The sequence below is a fragment of the Agelaius phoeniceus genome, chromosome 18 (genome assembly GCF_051311805.1).
Source record: "Agelaius phoeniceus isolate bAgePho1 chromosome 18, bAgePho1.hap1, whole genome shotgun sequence".
NCBI lineage: Eukaryota > Metazoa > Chordata > Aves > Passeriformes > Icteridae > Agelaius > Agelaius phoeniceus.
The window spans coordinates 11,784,628-11,805,421 of NC_135282.1; the positions used below are offsets into that span (position 1 = coordinate 11,784,628).

General features: G+C 44.8%; 2 protein-coding genes across 4 annotated transcripts in view; both read right to left on the reverse strand.

The window, feature by feature from the left end:
- The window catches only part of LOC129128590 (T-box-containing protein TBX6L), a 32,656-nt gene extending 13,442 nt beyond the window's left edge, over window positions 1-19,214 (reverse strand). The window contains exons 1-4 of the mRNA XM_077187724.1: window positions 17,327-19,214; window positions 16,543-16,656; window positions 10,719-12,656; window positions 9,988-10,122 (exon numbers count right to left, since the gene is read on the reverse strand). The gene's annotated coding sequence lies outside the window, so the exon portion shown is untranslated. The remainder of the gene's footprint in view (window positions 1-9,987; window positions 10,123-10,718; window positions 12,657-16,542; window positions 16,657-17,326) is intronic.
- Window positions 19,215-19,359: 145 nt separating this feature from the next.
- The window catches only part of CABIN1 (calcineurin binding protein 1), a 121,537-nt gene continuing 120,102 nt past the window's right edge, over window positions 19,360-20,794 (reverse strand). For all 3 annotated transcript variants that reach the window (XM_077187722.1, XM_077187723.1, XM_054645692.2), the window contains one exon: window positions 19,360-20,774. In XM_077187722.1, the coding sequence (XP_077043837.1) occupies window positions 20,631-20,774 (144 nt within the window). In that variant the 3' untranslated portion in view covers window positions 19,360-20,630. The remainder of the gene's footprint in view (window positions 20,775-20,794) is intronic.

A 20,794-nucleotide genomic window follows, 5' to 3' on the forward strand; every position in this document is an offset into this window, starting at 1 on the left:
TTGATCTTCAGTCTGATGTACAAAACAAATTTTGAATTTATTGAGTTTCTACACCCAAACAACAAGCCTTCAGTTCTCTTTTTAGTGCCTTTTGGAGCAGGCAGTGCAAGGACATGCAGAGAGGACAAAGGAGTTTAATCAGAGCAGGGACTGACTCTCTTCCAGGGGTATATTGAATTTTAGGCATCCCAGTGCTAGCCAGGGGAAGAAAAGCCATTGCTTAGTGTGGCAAGGAAGAATGTTTTAAAGAAAAGGGTTGGAGAATTTGCAAAGTCCTGAGGAGGATTTAGAGCAGGAGATGGTCCACTGGCTCCTGGCACCTCTGCAGAACCACATCCAGCCTTGCTGGCCCCTTTTAAACCACTGGCTAACACAGAAGCCTACAGGCCTTTCTCCCTCAGGTGATTTGGAGACATCCAGGGCTGTGGAGTCTCAGCATATTGAGCAGAGAAATACCATGTGGTGGAGAAATGTCAACTTGTGGCTCAAATGGAAGTTATTTATTAAATATGGAGAGAAATAAATCAGAAAGGAAAAGGTCAGCTGAAATGGTATCAAGGTCAGATCTCTGCTTGTGCTTGCACGGCCACTACCAGACACAAACAAAATAGGATGCAGAAATTCTTTTTTGCTCTGCTACAGAAGGAAAGCCAGCATTGCATCTGCTCCCCCTCCATGTCCTGCTTTCCTAATGCTAGTATTTTAATTGTAGAAAGCGGAAAAAGACAACCATAATCAGAATCTGAAAAGGAAAAATAGAACAAAAATTGGGTCAGATTCAAGCTAGCAGCGAAGATGAATCAACATCCCACACAGTCAGAAACTGCACAACAGCAGCAGCAGCTCTGGGAATTTCAGACTTCACCTGACAGGAGCGTGGGATGTGTATCATGACTTACTGCTGCTTCCACAAAGGCTAGGAGATGGTCTCCTGCTGCCACTTCATTTGCACACTGTGTATCAGCATGTCTGGGGAACAGCACATTTGCTGCAAGTACTCAAATCCTTTTGGCTTCTCCCAGCTGATTGATGGGGAAGGTGGAGCCATTAATTACCCATGACTAGTTAACAATCAGCTTTCTCCCAGCCATTCTAGTTGCACTGAAAATGTTTTAAAAGTGAAAAAAAAAAGTGAATTTGTTACTATTGCTGGAAAGTGTGGCTAATAGGAGCAATCCCCAGGAAATTCATCCCTAGCAAAGGGGGAATTTAGCACATTACCCTCATCTGTCCATCCATGGAGAGCCCCCAGGCAGTTTGATGGGAAGACAGAGGTGACTGTGCTGGTGTCTAACAATTCACCGGCAAATTGGAGGTTGAGGGCATGGAAAGGGATGGGAGAGAGAGTGGATGTGACACATGTGAGTCAGCGACACACAGGGCTCTGCTCTGAGCCCATTTCAGCAGCTGAGCCCAGCTCTAACAGCAGGCTCTGCCCTATGCTGAAGGGATGAGCTAGGGCAGGAGGGAGGCCATGTGTGATGACAAAAGCACAGGCCAGGAGCTTTTGCTTTGCATCTCTTTGAGAAGCTGATTAGAAAGAAACATTCCCCTCTGGGTTTTGCAGTAAGGCAAATGTTTTCTGGCATTTCTGGCATTTCTCCCACCTTCAGTGAAGGTTTAACCCTTTGTGCTCAGCAGGACCCTGCAGGGAGCTGGTTTGTACACAAGCTCTCCAGCACAGTGATATCATCCTGCCATTGCTGGCTGCTGCCTGGGGCTCCCAGGCTGCTGGAGAACAGAAAAGGGGTTCTGGCTAATGGGGCTGGAGTGGCACTGCCACCTCTGCCCAGGCAGAGTTCCCAGGGGAGCATTCTGCCCTGAGAGCAAGCTCCAAGTTACTGCCTGGGAGACAGCTGAAATGTAAAAGTTATCTTCCAAAAGAACCTTGTGATGGTGTTCACAGGAGTCTTAGGATGAGGGAAGAGATGAGAATGTTGACTCCATGTTTCAGAATGCTGATTTATTATTTTATGATATATGTTATATTAAAACTATACTAAAAGAATAGAAGAAAGGATTTCATCAGAAGGCTGGCTAAGAATAGAAAAAGAATGATAACAAAAGCTTGTGACTGACTGAGACAGTCTGGACAGCTGGGCTGTGATTGGCCATGAATTAGAAACAACCACATGAGACCAATCCCAGATGCACCTGTTGCATTCCACAGCAGCAGATAACCATTGGTTACATTTTGCTCCTGAGGTCTCTTGGCTTCTCAGAAGAAAAAATCCCAAGGAAAGGATTTTTTCAGAAAATATCATGGCTACAGAACCTGCCTTGGATTATTGCTCGTGGGTGCAGTAGGCAGTATCCAGCCCCCAGGTTTCCCTCTGTGAGGAAGTGTTACCATGTCAGCTTTTACAAACTGAGCTAGAGCAAGGCTGCCTTGTCTGCCTGGAACTGCACAGGCAGGGAAGGACAACATGGAGCAGTAAAAGCTGCATCTAAGAGATCCTCCCCTCTGAAAGGTGAGGAAAGCCTTCCTGCCATTTAAATGGGACTCATTTAGCCCATTTCCACCTGGCACACAGAGGCCACAGCCCCAGAGCATCTTGGCAACTCTTTGTGAAGGATCCTGTGCCATCTGCAAGGAATGAGTACTGGAAAGTGAAAAGACAGAATGTCATCAACAGGGCCCAAAATAAAACAGATAGCTCTACACTGATACCTACTTACTTTCATGCTTCATTAAAAACATGAAGTGGTCTCAGATTCTCCAGAATCCACAAACTCCCTCCTTAAATCCAGGCTCAGCTCACTGTGAAGCAAATGCAGCCTGATTTATGCACACGGGGCCACGGGGAAAAGCTGAGTTTTTTCCAGAGAAAAAGCCTGATGAAACTCTTGCTCCTACAGCTGTGCCAGCCTGTGACTCCTTGTCCCTGTTAGTGCCTGACACCTCACCCAGAAAATAGGAAATACAAGAGCAGGGCTGGCCAGGACAGAGCTGCTGAGCTCTGGCAGCACAGGCACAGCCTGAACTTGGGCAGCTTTCTGAGCAAGTCTCTGTGGGCGGCTACAGGAATGGTAAAAGCCTGCAGAGTGTTTTGAGAGCCTCTGAAGAAGTGGTACATATCTCCTATCATGCTGCAGCACAAGAAACAGTTCCTACTCAGCTCCTTACAGCAGCTCACATAACACAGCATTTTCTTCTGGTAGAGGAAAATGGCACCTTTTCCCCTCCTTTTTATGGTTTTGATTATTTTTTTCCTGAGAAAAGCTATCTGGTGTCTTCAATGATATTACAAGTGCCATGCAGACCTTCCTACCCTGGGACAATGCAAGGGACCCCACAGAAGGCAGATCTCTGTAGGGCTGCTAACCCCATACTGAGCCCCAAACTGCACCACCCCCAGATTTCCCCCGTGCTCTCAAGAGTGCAAAAATGACATTTGGCAAAGCAAAGCAGATGGGTTTGGAGAGGGCCTGTTGGTAACATCTCCACGCTAATTCACCACAGGCTCCCAGGACAGGGGCTCCGAGAGCTGTGGGGACGGGTCACAGGCCGCAGGGCAGCTGTGACACGATGTGCTCTGCAGGGGAACCTGGGAAAGAAGCTCAGGTAGACAAAAAGCTGTACATTATAAGCTTGAGAGAAGACTTTTCCTTTTGCAGTTTGTGGATTGCGGTTATCGGGCCGCAGAGCTGGAGAGGGCACTGCCCTGGCTCCCTCCCTCCCTCACATCCCCGGGCCCGCTCCCAGCGCCCCCTCAGCGCGGCACAAGAAGGGAAACACTTAGCGGCCACTTAACACTGCGGCCCGAGTCTGGCCTCAAAGGCTGCAGTCCAGAGTCAAATGCAAAATATGTCTGTCTAGAGCCCTTTCAAGTTCTCACAGAGCCCTGATGTCGGGTGCACTGTTTTCCTGTCAGCCCATTGTGTGTCCCAGACAGAGCTCAGCGCTCTGTCCCGCTCAAATCCACAAAAAGAACCCGCCGAAAGGAGCTGCAGCAGCAGGAGAGCTCTGCGGGCAGCTCGGCAAAGGGAACGAGCACACGCGGCACGGACTGCCCTCGCAGACCTGCATCCTTCCTTCTACACCTGCCCTCACAGCCCTGCCTGCACACGGGGCAAGCAAGCACTGCCCTCACAGCCCTGCATCCTTCCCCCTAAACGGGCACTGCCCTCGCAGACCTGCATCCTTCACCCCACATCTGCCCTCACAGCCCTGCCTGCACACGGGGCAAGCACTGCCCTCACAGCCCTGCATCCTTCCCCCTAAACGGGCACTGCCCTCACAGCCCTGCATCCTTCCCCCTAAACGGGCACTGCCCTCACAGCCCTGCATCCTTCCTCCTACACTCCCAGCCCTGCCTGTACATGGACACTGCCCTCACAGCCCTGCATCCTCCACCCCACATCTGCCCTCACAGCCCTGCCTGCACATGGGCACTGCCCTCACAGCCCTGCATCCTTCCTCCTGCACCCACAGCCTTGCATCCTTCCCCCCACATTAGCCCTGCATCCTTCTCCCCACATTCACAGCCCTGCATGCACACAGGGCAAGCACTGCCCTCACAGCCCTGCATCCTTCCTCCTGCACCCGCACCCACAGCCCTGCATCCTTCCTCCTACACTCGCAACCCTGCCTGCACATGGGCACTGCCCTCAGCCCTGCATCCTTCCTCCTACACCTGCCCTCACAGCCCTGCCTGCACACGGGGCAAGCACTGCCCTCACAGCCCTGCATCCTTTTAAACAAATAGAGACAAGACTGAAAACATCACTTCAGGACTTGGCTACAAAATATAAAAACAAATCCCTTAAACAGCAAGCAGGGATCATTTCTCTTTGGCTAGTCCATGGGTTTGTGATGATTCTCATCCTCAGCACACAGAATCATTCTACTCTGGATTTCTGGTATCAGAATCAGGACTGCATCCAGCTCCTTCCTTCCCAAGGGGGTGATTAACAGTCTGTGGAAAGTTTGCTCTCCCCACCGGAATGCTGCAGCAACACATCCCTTCAGCCACTGATGCCTTCAACAACAACATGAATATGAATAACAACGAACACATTTGATGGTATAACATCACTCATCTGCCCAGTTTCTGCATTGCCAGCCTTGAGCTGCACTTCCTTTCTGGGAGGATCAGGCACTGAGCTCATGCCTTGCTCAAGGCACTGCTCTTACCCAGGGAAGGCTGAGCAGAAATCGAAGGGCTTGAGCATTTTCCCTTAATTAGTTTATTCTAATAATGCACTGCATGCACTGCCCTCCCAGCCCTGCATCCTTTCCCCCACCCTGCCCAAACTCACTGCTCTCAGCTACAAGGAGTAGCCTGACAAAACAGGCAGCAAGGAACTCCAGCCTCACACCCATGTATAAACACTTCTATATTTGTACACATGTGCACACACTCATATGCAAAGAGAAGCATCATGCAGATATTAAAAACTGCTGGCAGTTTACTTAACCATATTTGAGACCAGACAAAAGCCCTGAGCAGAATGGACTCTGCTGAGCAGAAGTGTTGCCCAGCAGGCAACACTGCAGCAATCTCTGTTAAAAAGCTGATTGTTTCCAGAAAAATAGCAGTAGCTCAGACCCAAAAGGTTTTATCTAAACTTCATGGATTTTCAAGATTGTTGATACTCTGTCATGGTACCTTGGTTTCCACAAAAGATTATTTTTGTTGGTGATCAGGCATTTGTAAAGCCATGAAACCAACAGGTAAAACAGACCTCAGTCATGCAAGTTAGGGTGCAAGTTACTTTGCTGGGCAAAGACAGGTCTCTTCTGTCATATGGAAGTTTCCATGAACTGTTCATCACAGGAAGGTTCTAATCAAACCAGGAAATCAATAAACATCCTCCTTATCAGATGATCTACTTTAAAAGAGCAAATTAAAATTGTTAAGATTTAAAGTGTTTGAAATTTAAAAATAAAAACTGCTGTGAGCTCTACAGAGCTGTGTAGAGCTCAGTTCCTCCAACATCACTATTGACTCTAAAGAACTTTCAGAGGAAGTTAATTATCATTACCAGAAATCATGACAAGAGAACAATTAAACCATACACAGCAGATTTTGATTCAGAGCACTTACAATAAATCACGTTTCATTTTAATAAGATTTTATTACTGCGTATTTATTTTCCTTTTATAGTATTACTTAAAATTTATTTGAAAAAGAACTATAAAAATTTATATAGCCATAGGATACATACAACTGCACATCCATCTCCCAGCAGCAAGGGAACTAACACACAGGATGTCCAACTGACCTGTAGAGTCTGAGCTGAACTTTACAGGACCTCCCAAAAATAAAATGAGCACCAAGACAGATTCATGCAGCACATGCTGCAAGATGCTTTCTAAAAACTGACATAGGGCATTATGATGGGACAGAAATCATCTGCAGCCAAGTCTGAAGTCAGTAACAAAGAGCTGAAAATACACATGGATTTTAAGCAGAAAGCCCTTGGATAAAGTCTGAGCTACACTTTTTCTCACCCAGCTTGTTCATCACCCGGCAGAAAAATGATATTTGGGTCCATAATAACAATACTCAGGTAAGAATCCTTCAACACACTGATAATAGAAAAAAGCACCTGTCAGATTTCATGGATTCCTCAAATCAGCACTGGGATGAGGCTGCCATAAGTGGACATGAACTGACACAATCAAACACAGCTGCCACCTCTCCTTGCACTCCCTCATCTCTCCAGATTTCTTTCCTTCGTTCTTCCCATGGTGAAATTTCTCATGCTCACTCTTTGTGGCAGGCAGGGGCTGGGTACAGACCGCGGGCAGATCACAGCCCAGCTCCCTCCCCCTCCCCAGCAGATTGTGAAGTGTTTATGGCCTGGCTCTTATGGCTCTAGAGGTGCTGAATGGCCTTTTCCCCCCTCGAGCCTCAGCTCCTGATGGGCAGCCACAGACCAACTTTTAGCGGGTTTGGTCCGTAGTTGTGGATTTTATTGCCCAGTTTGTCTCTTCAGCTCACATTTGTAAGCTCCAGAGTAGATTTTTCCCTGGGTAACACTCTGCAGCTCAAAGAACTCCTCTTGTTTTTATTACATCCTTAGTGATTAAAGGGATATTTAAACCTCACAATGTTCCCTGCTGTGAATATAAAAGCCTAGCATCATTTCGGATAGATGTGCTTAGAAAAATAAATTAAAAATTAGCCCTACTATATGGAACAAATGCTTCTAAGTGGTTAAGAACATCAGACACCTGAATGATTTAAATATATGGGATGCAATTCCTTGAGAATCCAAGGGATGACACATGGCTTTGTCCTGTCAGAAGAGTTACATAGAGAAGCTTTCCTTGGGAGGAGGATAACAGAGGAGTGCAATGAGTGTGAGGTGTGCAATGAGTGCATTAGGCTGAAAATACTGGATTTTATCTCCTCAGGCATAAATGGCTTAGATTTCTTCTCCTCTCTAACCCTGAAAACATCAATACACTTAATAGGTGCCACTCTTAAAAACACAATCTTTGCATTTGTGAGGCAAAACTGTTTTTAAATGACATTAAAACATTTTTAAATGACTGCCACTTCACAGCCTGACCTGTGCCTGCCAACCAAACATAGATATAAACAATACAATGTAAATTCAACAGAAATATTTATAAATTCTGCTCAGAAAAGTGCAGGGGAGTGTGCAGAAGGAAATCAAAGTCAGGTTTGGGAGCAAGCATTCCTGTGGGCACAGATCAGATGTTATCAATAATGAGGTCACTGCTCCTGCCACCCTCAATGCTGCAGTTACTGCTTTCAGTTTTAAGCTACTGCTGGGCTCAGGCTTGGTGACCTGAGCCTGCCTGAGATGGAGATTTGGACTCACCACCAAGGGCCTTCATTCTTCATTTCCAAATAACTGCTGACAGTGCAGACAGAACCTACCAGAACTGGAGGGTTTGTGCTCTGCAGGACAGGAGTGCACAAGCTACAGCAGCAGCCAGGGAGGGCTGGTTTAGATTACCAGAAACATGAAGCAAAAATTTGAAATCTAAGTCCATACATGGTCCCCCAGTATGTCTTTCTGACTTTTTTGCCTTGTCTTTCCTCTCCAAGATGGAACTACTCCTTCTCTTCCCTTTGCACCATACTCCGAAGAAGCTGTCCAAAGGAGGAATTGCTGAATTCTGGAATTCTCCCCAGTTCCAGATTTTCCCTTAAGAGAAGATCACTTAAACTTCTGTTTTGAACAGTCATGTTCAGCCATACCCACCAATAAAGATATGGTAATCCTAAGGAGGTTCCATTACAGAGGTAATTTCTGGGGTTTTCTGCACTAGGTGTGATTTCATTTCCTTGCTGAAAATAAATCCACAAATATAACCAGAGGATACATATGTGAAAATAGCATATAGCTGAGCAGGAAAGTGGCAGGGCCTCTTTCTGTGAGCCTGCTGTAGAACAAACTGGCAAAACCACATGTAACTCTTATCACCTCATTATCAAAGCTACCGGGAACTGGAGGGAGACTGGATGAGGTGAACACCAGAAGAGATTAGAAGAGTCGAAGGAAAGTTCCATGATTGATGGCTCTGTTCACAAGGAAGAAATGAACATGTCTGCAGGGTGTAAACATACAGATGACAGAGGAATTAAAATTCTACAAAGGGATATAATTATCTTCATTAGTTGGGATGAAAATGAGAGAGAAGTAATTTGACTATCCAGGGAAAAGCACTGTGGCTGTGCAAGGGCAGCCTGTTTGCAGAGGAACAGACCAAGTCCTTCCTGCATCAGGCTTTTAATGGCTTTGTGCCCACACCAGTGGCACTGCAGAGAGCAATCCTGCCTTTGCAGTAAAGAAGGCTCTGGTGCATCTGCTCCTCTCTCATTCCTGTGACTCCTCAAGTGGATCCAGGGCCCACATGGAAGGATGGATGTTCTGCTGGCACATGACCAGGCTGCTTCCCAGTGGGATGGAGCCTGGCTCTCTGCCACGCTGTGGTCACAGCACTGCACATGTCCTGTGTTTCTGCACACCATAATTCACAACAGGCCAGCTATGGACTCCCAAGGGATGTGAGACTGCAACAGAAACACCACTGCCCTGGGAGAGAACTCTTCTTTGCACTCCAGGGCTTAGGGGGGCAGAATGAGGGCACAGGTGACAGGTTATTGAGCCACTGGTGACTTTTCCCACAAAGTGCCTTTGGGAGACAGTGGAGATACACTGAAGCCACCAGCCATTGTGTGTTAGAGCTGACAAAGATTGATCCACAGCTGAGAGAAGCATTTTCTCTGCAATTCTGAAGCACAAAGTTTATGAGCTGATCTCTGGGCCTTCAGAGGGCTTCAAACAGCCCTCAGGGGAGAGAAAGAACTTCAGGTTACACAACCATGCCCACTCTGTGCATTGAACTCCTGCACACTGCTCATGGTTCACCAAGTCATTTTCTTCGTGCTAACAAACTCCTGCCACGGGCAGCTGCTCCCCTTTTCCATCACAACTTTCTTTTCTATCCCTTGATAACCAAGAGCAGGCCAGAAACTGAACATTCCCCGTGCTGAGAAGTCCTTTCCTTTGAGGAATCCATCCTAGGGCTGTTCTTGCAACAAACTGGGATGGACAATGCCTCCCTCTCCTCTGTCTCAGCCCTCATGCACACAGAAGTGCCAGATGCAGCTCTGCAAACTGAAATCCTTTTCACCAGAACTGATACAGCTCTGGTTGAGGCAGTGGGTATTTCTCATGGATTCTAGAGAGGAACATGCCCATCTCTGTCCAGTAAGGTCAGCCTTGAGACTGACTTCCCACCCTTCAATACCTGGGTTATGGTCTCTGATGAGTAGAAATGCAGCAAACCCAACTCATTGTTTAAAGATGGCTTTAACCTTGCAGAGAAGTAAAACTCACATGACAACAGTTATTTAGGAGCAGAACTTGTCAGGCTCTGGTTTAGCACTTACTGCCTGAATTTTTTCTTGCCTGAAGACAAATGAAAACATTCCTGCAGAAACACAGGTCTTGTTCAGATTGCACCAGGATCAGAATAAAGGAAATCATCACTGTTACCTGCATGACCAGCTTTGCCTTCTGCAGTGCAGCCATCTTCACTGATTTTGTGACCCAGGGAGTCCCAAACTGCTTCTGTGCCACATCCTCATCAGTCAGTCCTGTCTTGCATTAGGTGAGACAGTGCCAACAAATCTGCAGTGGGATTAGCACCATTAAAAGGTTTTCTGACAAGCCTGGCCTTACAACTTGTGTGCCATCCCCAGAGTTAAAACTGAAGCCTGCATCTTATTCAGCAACATACCAAGGGCATTCAAGCCTCAGTCTGCTCCTGTTTGCAGAGATAAAAATTATGTTAATGGATGGAGATAGTGTGGGAGACAGTTATTCTTGAGCAAACTCTGCCCAAGCCAAAGGATCCTGGGTTTCCTGACAGCATTCTGCCCCAGCTTTTCCAGAAGGTCTCCTTCAGAAATGGAATTAGGCCCTTAAGAGAGCCTAAATGCTCTCTTAATTTAAATGCATTTACCAATCAGAGGTCATCTTAAATACACCTCAATGTACTTATGCTCTCATTCCATGTTTAGCCAAACACTGTAAGATATTTTCTTCAGCAAATAAACCAGAACTCAGTAAAAATAAAAGCAGCAGAATCAACCCTCCCCACTCCAACATCATTCTCATCATAGCAGGCAAAATGCTAAATCTACATCAGTGTTTTGGCAGTGAGGAAATATTCTCAAAACAACAGTATCACAGCAGTAATGTCTTCTGCTTTGGAAATGTGTTACCTTGATGTTTATACAGCCACAGGAGCCCATTCAACACTGGCAATGTGTTAATTCCATTGACATTATCGCTCAAATTCAGTCACAGGGGCTGGAGAATTCTTTTTTTTTTTTTACATGGCTCTTTCATCTAAAAGAGAATAAAGCAGGACATAATGGATGGTTAGTAACATATTGTTAAATGGTTACAAGACACAGGAAATTTCAGCCAAGGAATGGGAAAAACTAAAAAATCCAAGTCAGTCTCAATTAGAACAGAGCCTTGGTTTTGCTACACTGCACTATGGCAAGTTCTCAGCCTCAGAGCTAAGGATTCTCCAAAAAACTGAGCATGTTCTACTCTTACATGAGCAGAAACTCTTTAGTCCTCTCCAGAACTCTGCTCATGGGAAGCTCTGAGTTATTTGGAGTTATTCACCATCACAAAAACCCAGTAACTTTGTGTTGCTCTCATTTAACTTAATTATAGGAATAGTTCCTAGTGGATACTCATATTCAATCACTCAAGATGAAAAACCCCAGAGTTTTACCCTGAATTGGCTAGAAGATAAAATTATAAACAATTTATGACATATAAAAATGACCTAGCTGCAAATTCATTTAGGGGAGGGGGGACAGTTTTGGACAAGTAGCTTCTATTTGATGGAGACAGAAAATGGAAGATAACCTGAAAATCTCACCAGCCAGTGGGAAAGCTCTGAGGCAAAACTGAGTTCTTTTGACTTATGATTTAACCAATAAATCAATGGTGTTACCATGAAATAGATGCAGAAAGTGAATATTGACAAAACTCAGATACAGAACCCGGGAAGGATGAGCCAGCTCCAAGTCCATCTTATTCCAAACCTATCTCCAGTTCTGTTCTGCTGCTGCTGTTCTGAAAGCCACCAGGATTTCCTTGCTGGAGCAGTATCAGCCACTGGGGATGATGGGAGAGAAAAGCTGTTAAAGAAAATGATATTCCTAATAAACTGCCTCAGGGATCACATGAAGACAGGTGTCACTGAAAAGAACTTCCACTAGTTGTTCTGCAGAGTTCCTCTATATGCCACAGCCACCCTCATTGCAGGGAGAAGTAATTAGGGCTGCATTTTTTACCAGCAGAGATATTTCCACCTTTCCTTGGCTTTTTGCATTTTTCAGTGGTTAACTGTGAACTTTTGAGTTTGCATGAATTAAGGAAGTTAAGTTTGTTTATTTTAAAGCAGCTATTTTCCATGGAAACTTTAGTTGTAGCAATACTTTATGTCACTGAAAACTGTCCACATCACAGGCCTGGGTGGCACAACCTGAGGCTGCCCTTTGCTGTCTTCACTGAAGTCAAGAGGAGCTGTTTATGTTTTGGGACCTTGTTGAATCAGGCACATCTTTAAGAGGAAACATTGTCCTCCTCCTCTCTCTCTCTTCCCAGGGGACACTCTGCACTTGGAAATAGTATTTTTTTCTATTTTCATATTCTTTCCAGGTACTTTTCCACGAGTTGATAGCACCAGATAAGAGGCACTGCTGTGTCTGTGCCTGAGCTGTAACTGAACCATGACCACACACCCAGCCTGGCCATTACCACACTCTGGGTATTTCTGAGTTTCACTGACATTGCACCAAGCTCTCCTTATTCAAAAATAAAATGCAGCAGGAGTGCATTTAAGCACAGACTATTTACTCTTACACTTGGATGGAATTCTCAGTTACCTGAGGGTGAGCTCCCCAGTTTGAGGGTGACACCTGCAGACAGCAGCTGAGTTTTGCCCAGGCTTGAGGCCCTGCTCTGGCTCTCAGCAGCTCCAATGCACGTCCAGGGGCCCAGGCAGCTGCACAGGGACACCCCTGTGCCAGGGGGGAGGCAATGCAGCACATCCAGGATTTAAACAACTCCCACCCAGGCTTTGCAGCAATCCTGCACTGCCTTCTCATCTCCTTATGTTGGAACCCAGCACATTCCTGAAAAAACAATTAGCAACCTTATAGGAGGATTCATAAGCCACGAAAATTTAAGTAGAATGGTAGTTAGTTTGTTACAAGATAAAAAAGTAGAATTTTGAGTTTTTAGAATAAGAGTTCAGAAGCCAAGATAGAGGGATTTAGGTGTGCTTTGTCCTTCTTTCTTCTTCTTAGCCTCCATCTTCTGGGTGATGGTGGCACTTTTGGATTAGTTTAAGGTAGAGACATACTGTCTAACATAGGTGATAGATATTGGAAAATTATTGGAAATAATGTACATGTAGTTTTTAGTAGAAAAAGACAACACTGCCCTGAAGGTGGGTACTGTGCCACAGACTGACCTGCTGAAAGGACCTCAGCAGGTCAGGAAAAGAATGTTATAGATAACAGAAAATAAATAACCTTGACAACCAGAACAGAAGAATCCTGACTCCTTCTTCGACTGCCAGGCTGGGAAAAGAGACTTTCTAAGGTATCTCAGGTTATCCAGACCACAGAAACCCCTGAGATCCTTACACTGAGAAAAGCAGCTCTATGAACCTCTTCCAAGGGAAAGCACAGGCCTGGTGAAATGTGCCATTGTGGGAGGCTCCTGGTGCAGCTCACTGGAATATCCATTTTGAACCAGGACAAAGCCCCTGGTGCATGCAGGCATGCAGCAGGAAATGCATCTGGCTTGGCTGGCTCCTGCAGATCCCCACTCCTGTGTGCCCATCAGCCTGAAACAGGAGCTGACAGCTCTGCCTGGCCACCAGCAGCTGCTTCTGCCTGCACCCAAAGGCTTCCTCAGCTTGCAGAGCAATGGCAGCACAGAGCAGGAATCCTCCCATTTCTCTTTGCAGAAATACTTCACAATGTGCAATCCCAGGCTGTTATTACATTCCAAGCAAGCCAAACTGAAAAATCACCTTGTGCCACTGCTGCTTGCTGGGAGGGAACACTCAGCTCTTTGTTTTGCTCCCAGGAAAGCCCATTTACTTATTAAGTGTAGGAAGCACTTCCAGCAGGGTGTCTATTGGGAGAGCCATGACAGAAGTTATTTGTTGGGACTTGTGCTGCTGACTTGAGGGCACAGCATTGCAAATTGATGTTGTAAGCTCAGAACTTCCACCACAGATTTCTAAAGTTTCATTTTTTTTTTCCCCCTAACCCACTCAAACCTAATGGAGATCTAAATTACAGCCAACACATTCCTAAGTGACAAGTTTCTATATTCAAACTGCTTTCTGACATCCACACAGCATGGTGAGTTCCTTGGTGAGTGTATGTTGGCTCAATTAACAAGTTAAGCAATTCTTTGAGCATCTAGTGCCATCTCTTAAAGGGAAAATTATCACTGCAATCTCACTGAAAGAGTTGCATTTTATATATATCCATGCATTTAGAAGAGAAAATGTGACTGTTCATACACATTAGGGTGTAATTTAAGGAAATGAAATCTCTGGTGTGACTTAAATTACAAGGAATCAAAGAACACTTCTGAGTATGAAGCTTTTCAGCTCATACAACATCCTTCACTAATTATTACTGAACAGTGTGTGTTCAGTGCTATATTAGATCATAGTTCATGCAATGCATATTGCAGATAAAACTCAGTTGCATATTATTCCTTGTGAACAGCCCTCTGTATTTGTCAGACACCTCAGAGGAGCAAAATGAGAGGAATGTGAGTATAGAGGCTAACTGTGGGTATCTGTAATAAATGTAATAATTCAACATTCTCACAGGAAGCACTGCTTCTGAAATACCTTTGCCCTGTTACATGGCCTTTCACTTGTAGTTATTAAATCACTCAACTAAAATTAAATTAATGCCATTCCAGAGTGGTTCTCATATGCTTATACCATATATGAACTTTGTTTATATTCCATTTATGCTGGAATTCACTGTTGTTTGCAAGGTCTCTGAAAGAGATGGGAAAGAAAAAAACTAGGCTGAGAAATAAAACTCGAGAGGGGGATATCTGAGTCTAATCTGAGAGCAAAAACTACTTTTTACCATATATGTTGACTTGGCTTTAGATAGGCAGTTTCCCTCAGTAAGACAATGCACTCAGAGAGACATTGCAGAGTTCCTCCCACTGGGATTATATAATGGCATGTTTTTCTACCAGCTACAGACACAACCATTTAATTGTGCAGATAAATCTTACACGCAGGCAGAAGTGTGATTTCACTTTTCCCCTTGGTAGAAGTGATTTGGTTTTTGATTTTGCAGTCAGTGGCCTCAGCTCCACGTCCCTGCTCCCTTTCCTGAGCTGCCAGATGGCTGCAGGACCTGATCTCACCTCGGGCTGCTCCACATACCACAGACTGCCTCACAAGATTTTATCCAGGCTTGAACAGCACATCTTTCTTCCATCATTCTCAAACACATTTTCATCCCTGATTAGAATTTGACTTGAACAGAACTACCTCAAAGCACTGCTCAGATCCACAAGTTGCATGTTAGTCACTGACTCCTGGGCTCAGTTGTGCTGGCACAAGCCCCACACCAGTGCCATGAACCAGGGCTGAACTAATCAGGATTCTCCCTGACGAGGCTGACCACGTTATCAGAGCCATTTCACACCAGAATGACTGCAGGAGAGTCCCCTGACACCCCAGTGTAACATACTGCACATGATGAAAATGGAAACACCCAGGGGGCTTCTTATGGGGGAACTGAGGAGAAAAACAGGGAAAAACAGTCATGGGGCAGATTTTGTATGAAAATCAAGTATATGGTGGGTCTGTTTTCCTGCCTATGTCAATATTAATGGCGACAAAGCAAGCTCTTGTTTTTTGTTGCCATGGCCAGGGACACAATCCTGTGAGCAGCCTGTGAGGATTCTCATCCCCTCTGCCTTCCCCAGACCATACATTATGCAAAGGACATATGGCACAGCAGCACAGGGCCCTTGCAACCCAACGGGGGCAAACCCAGCAATGCACTGTGCTCTCAGTAGTTTCGAGACAGATCTTGGGCATCCATTTGGGGTGGGGGTTGGTCCCCTTGCCCTTTTTCCCTCCCTCCCCTGCTCTGTCCTAGGGCCCCCTCTAGTGCTCCTGGAGCAGGCAGTGACACTGCAGGTGACACGGGGAGCCCTGGGCAGGCTGGAAAGGCTTGTGTAGCTCTCCAGACACCTGCACAAGGCTGCTCCTGAGGCCAGGGAGCAAGAGGCAGCTTTGAGGGCTGCACCAGAGGCTCTGGAGTTGGCTAAACAAGCACTTGCTGATGGGTGCCATCATTAGAGATGCATGAAACAGCAGCAGGAACACAAATGTCTGTGCAGGGAGATGCACCTTCCAATGTCTGCTGAGGTCTGCCTGGGTTCTGTGGGTATTCATGTGAAAGAGCCATTTCAGTGAAGGCAAGTCCTCCTCCAGGAGCCAACACACCCAGGTGCTGGTGTTGTCCTCTGCAATCCTACCTGTTCCACCATACCCAGCAAGGAAGGACACCTGACAGTCCCACAGAGGCATGGCTTGGGCTAGCACAGCCTGTGGTACAGCACCCAAAACCCATAAATAACATCACAACTTAGCATTACTGAATCCCTGGTCATCAACTGGAAGGGAAAGATGGCAATTAACACTCAGCCTACAGTGAACCTTCTACCATCATCTTCAAATGCAAGAGCAAAGCCTCTTCATCCCAGCTTTCCATGACCAAGAGGCCACCAACTGATGTCTGCTGTGCTTTTGTGTTATCTCATTCACCTGCCTCCCAGTCCCCTAAAATATGCAAGCACCTGCAGGAGCAGAAATGAGCTGTGCTCAGTGTGGAACTGTACACACAGGATACTCCACAGAGGCTCCAGCCTCACTGCAATTTCCAGTTCAATGCTGTGCTTTTCACAGTGCTGTGATCCCACCCTCAATGGCAGGACATGGTCTGTTCTCACCTGGCCCCTCTGTTTCCTTCAGTCCATTTTGTCTCCTATCAGCTTCAGCTGCTGCTGTGCCTTCCTCATCTTTTCCTGGTCCCTTTCTCCCTGACCATATGGTGTTTATTTTGGCTGCAAAAGACATTAATTTCATTATTCATGAGAAATCTCACTCCAATTAAGAAACAAAAAAAAAACCCCAAAAACCAAGAGACAAAGAGACAACAACTGACAAATCCTAGCACATAATAAAATTAAGGGTACTTGGTATCTTCCTTGATCTGCTATTTTGGTTGTGGAAGGGAACATTATTAGCTTTTGAAAAAAATGCTACAGCATTTGTCAGACAGTGGGCAGAAGCCACTAATGACAGCTGTGCTCACCAAAATTAATTCTTAGTAAAACACTAGTCCTTGCCTAGAGAGAGAAATTCTCAATGGTCTTAACTACACATGGATTATATAATCCCTGTGCCAGGAAGTGAAACTGCAGACAGTCAAACCCCAATAATCAATATCTTAACAATACTTTCACCTTAACAGTGGAAGATACCTGTGTGCAAGTGCCCAGTAGAGCACAGCAAGGATATCAACTCTCCACAAATTACTCTCCACAGCCAATGCAAAATTATTCCTTTTTCCATCTCCTTTGCAACAAAAATGGTTTTACTATTTGCCTGAAAGTTTTAAGAGTCTGGCTTTTTAGTAGCCAAAAAGGATTTGGTTTTTAATCAATTACTGTCTAGGAAAAAAGAAAAATTAAAGAGAGGGAAAGCCTCACCCCACTTGGTCACAGACCTCACCTTAAAGTTTGCTTTAGGCACCAGAAATTCCTGCCCCTATGGCTTGCCAGGGAAAAACCCAAACTAGAAGCACAGCAGCACCACACTGCAGCTGCTGCCATTTCTTTGTCTGGCACATCAGAAAGGCACCTGGGAACAGAGATTTCAGAAGCAATGGGTACCCAGTAAATCCTGCAGGCAGATGCAGTGATTACATCTGATCTGTGACTTGCTAAGCTGCATCTTGCCTTGGCTTGAATTTCAAGCTCTTACCACCAGGATTAGACCAAAATAAAGGAATCTGTTCCAAGCCATGGCTCACTGCAGTTTTACTGCAATCTTTTTCTTGCTCATCCCACAGGATGACATGGCCAAGCTTCACAAGGTGCATTCATTACTCAGTGAATACCTCTGTTGGTGAGGATTTGTTGCTCTGAGCACCTTTAGGGATGGTTCTTCAGACAAACATCCTTATCTCAGGGCATCCAGGGAGCCTGGCACCTTCACCCCACAGGTGGCTCCTTCCTTGACCTGAAGAACTCCATCAGCTGTACTTACAGAGAGGAGGTTTCACACATGGAGAAGAAGAAAGGCTCCTTCAGTGCAGCAGGAACACCCTTGAGGAGGAAGGGCCACAGCTGAGAAACATTTAGGCAACAGCAGAAGGGCAGGATTGGAGGGAGGTGGCCTCTATGGTTCAGTCTCAGTAATTTCTTGAGCTTGAGAAAAAGTCCTTGAGCTACTCAAGAGCATAATGGGAATAAAAAAATCATAAATTTATGAAAAAAAAATGAAAACCAGGTAAGAGAATTCAGCATAGGATAAAACAAGTTGCACAGTTGAATAGTTTGAAGGTTCAAATGAGCTTAGAGCAGTCCAGCAAATGCAGTTCTTGTTGCTGGCAGGAACAGTTACAATTACTGTTTCAGCTTTCCTAAACCAGCAAAATTTTAAATCCTTCTCAAAAAGCAGGACTAGAATTCAAAAGAAAGCTCAAGACCAGCATTTTAGGAAGTCTGGAGGAAAAAACCCAGAAAGCCTAATGCCAAGGAATCCTTAAGAATAATAAAGGAAAGGCAACAATTTTCAGTGGTCACATTCAATTAGAAAATCAAATGCTTTATACATTAAACCCAAGCTAAGGTGTGGACCTAAAAATTAAAATGTGATCTTGAAGTTAGCAATACATTTAAGAATACACATTAGCCACATAGTCTGTGCAGTCTATTCCATTTGGGTGAAAAAGCCCTACTGAGAACTCCACCCTCCCCTTTCAATTTCTCATAGGCAGCCAATTTATTTCATTCTGTGCTTTCTTCTAAAAAACCTAAACATCATGCTTATCTGAAACCTCCTCAGCCTTTTACCTGGCAATGACTACACAGCATACTGTACATTGCATTTATAATAACCTACAGCAAATCAGAGTAAACACTGAAAACATTTCACTGAAAACACTTGTTTGCTTTTACCATCATTTGCCTCATCTTTTCTGTATCAATTGCACTCACTTACAGTAGGTGAACAAGTTACACAAACAGTTGCTAACACATCCAAAATGGACATACTCACTCCTTTGTAAACCACATTTTCTCCAAAACAAAACCCCCCAGAATTTGAGAACAAGCTTGCAATACAAAGTTTGCTGCAGCTTCTTTTTATCCACAGTCCATTTATCATTCCTATCAACGAGATCAATCACTAATAATGGATCAAATGCAAATTTGTACAGCCAAATATTCTGTGTGATCCTGTTCCCATGTGGTGTCTTCCCCCTTATGTGGCTCATCAGCTTTCAAAGACACCAAGATGGGTGAAAAAGAATTCAGATCTCAGTGGGGAACTGAACCCACTGCAGCAACCTTGGCAACGCTGGGCTCTGGTCACACACACCAAACCCACTCCAAGAGCTCTGGCAGTCCTCTGAAAATAAAGGGGCTCCCATCAAGTCCCCCCAACCCCTTCTTTGTTACCCAAAAAATAAAAGGAAAGAGGAGCAGTGCTCTTCCAGAACCACGGCACCTTGTGCCCTCTCAAACAAACAGAGACAACAGTGCATTTCAACTTTATTAGAAAAGAAACCCAAAAGTTTATACAAAGCTCTGCATTTTACAGAAAACCAACCCCCCAAACACAAAGAAATCCGACATTGCAAGCTGTATGCAGTTTCTGTTTTCATGTACAGACATATATATATGTACATACACATATATATATGTGTGTGTGGGAGCACGCAGTGTATATATAGTGTGTGACGTCTTTTTTTTGCATGGTTTGCATTCATTATTTTACAAAGTTAACATTCAGTAGAAAAAAAAAAAAAAGGATTTTTGTTACCATTATTTTCTCATATAAATAACTGTGAGCAGTCCCTCTGCAGATAGATAAAAAACACCTTTTCGTGTCATTCTGTAAAAAACAGACATTACTGAAATGGTACTGAAATCTTCCAAGTTTTTTTTTTTTTTTTCAATACCACCATAAAAATATCATCTAGCCCCCAATTCAAAATGCTTGTCCAAGGCATTAGAAGAGAAAGGACTGTAAGACAATTCTGGAAAGATCAGTTCTTTAAACCAACATTCAGGTAGATAAATTTTGCTGGACCTCATACATTGGTGTGAAATGAGCACAAACAGGAGACCACCCTCTCTGTTGCCTGGAAAAGCTGCTTCTTTTGTCTATTTGAAAGAGTCAAATTCCAGCCAAGCCCCCAGCAGTGTGAAGGAGCTGACAGACCCTCAGCTCACCTTCCTTGCCCCATGACAAAGCCACAGATTTCCTCGATGCAATTAAAATCTCTACCAGCTCAGCAAATTTTTCCTACTCCATTCACCTTAGAAAGAGCTGTTGGATTAATCATGGCATGGTTAGACAGACATCAGGTTGCTGAATTACTGGGAGAAAAACTTAGCTAGAGGGGGAAAATACAAGACAACTAAAAGGAGGAAAACACTAAAGGAAAGAGCTACTGGAGCAACTCCCAAGGCTCTGGTTTGGAGAAGCAGGAACAGTAGAGAGAGAAGAACTGCAGCTCAAAACATCCTTGTGTTTACTGAAGTTCCTGGTGACAGTGTGATCCAGATTTACCAACTGCCTGGTAAACAACCAATCATTCTTTCTGTCAAGCACCATGATGGGGAGAATGGCCAAGAGTCTGAAGGCAATACAAGTGGCTGTGGTGATAACAAAGGGAATGAAAGTGAAGAACACAATGATGCCAATTAGATGGAGAGTAATGCCAATGAAGATGTTTCAACTTCCAGAGATGCTGGCAACAAGAAGAATGGTTATGTGGTTGGTGTTGATGATGGCCAGAATTCATTCATATGTCCATGTAGTCATCATCTTCATCAGTATCACTTTCCAGTGAGGACTCCTGGCTTGAGGTCTCTAAGATTTCCAAAGCTGGCTGACAAAGGCTCTCCTTCTTTACATTCGCTGCAGACTGAGCAGACAAAATAGCAGACTGATCCCAAAAAGAGAGAG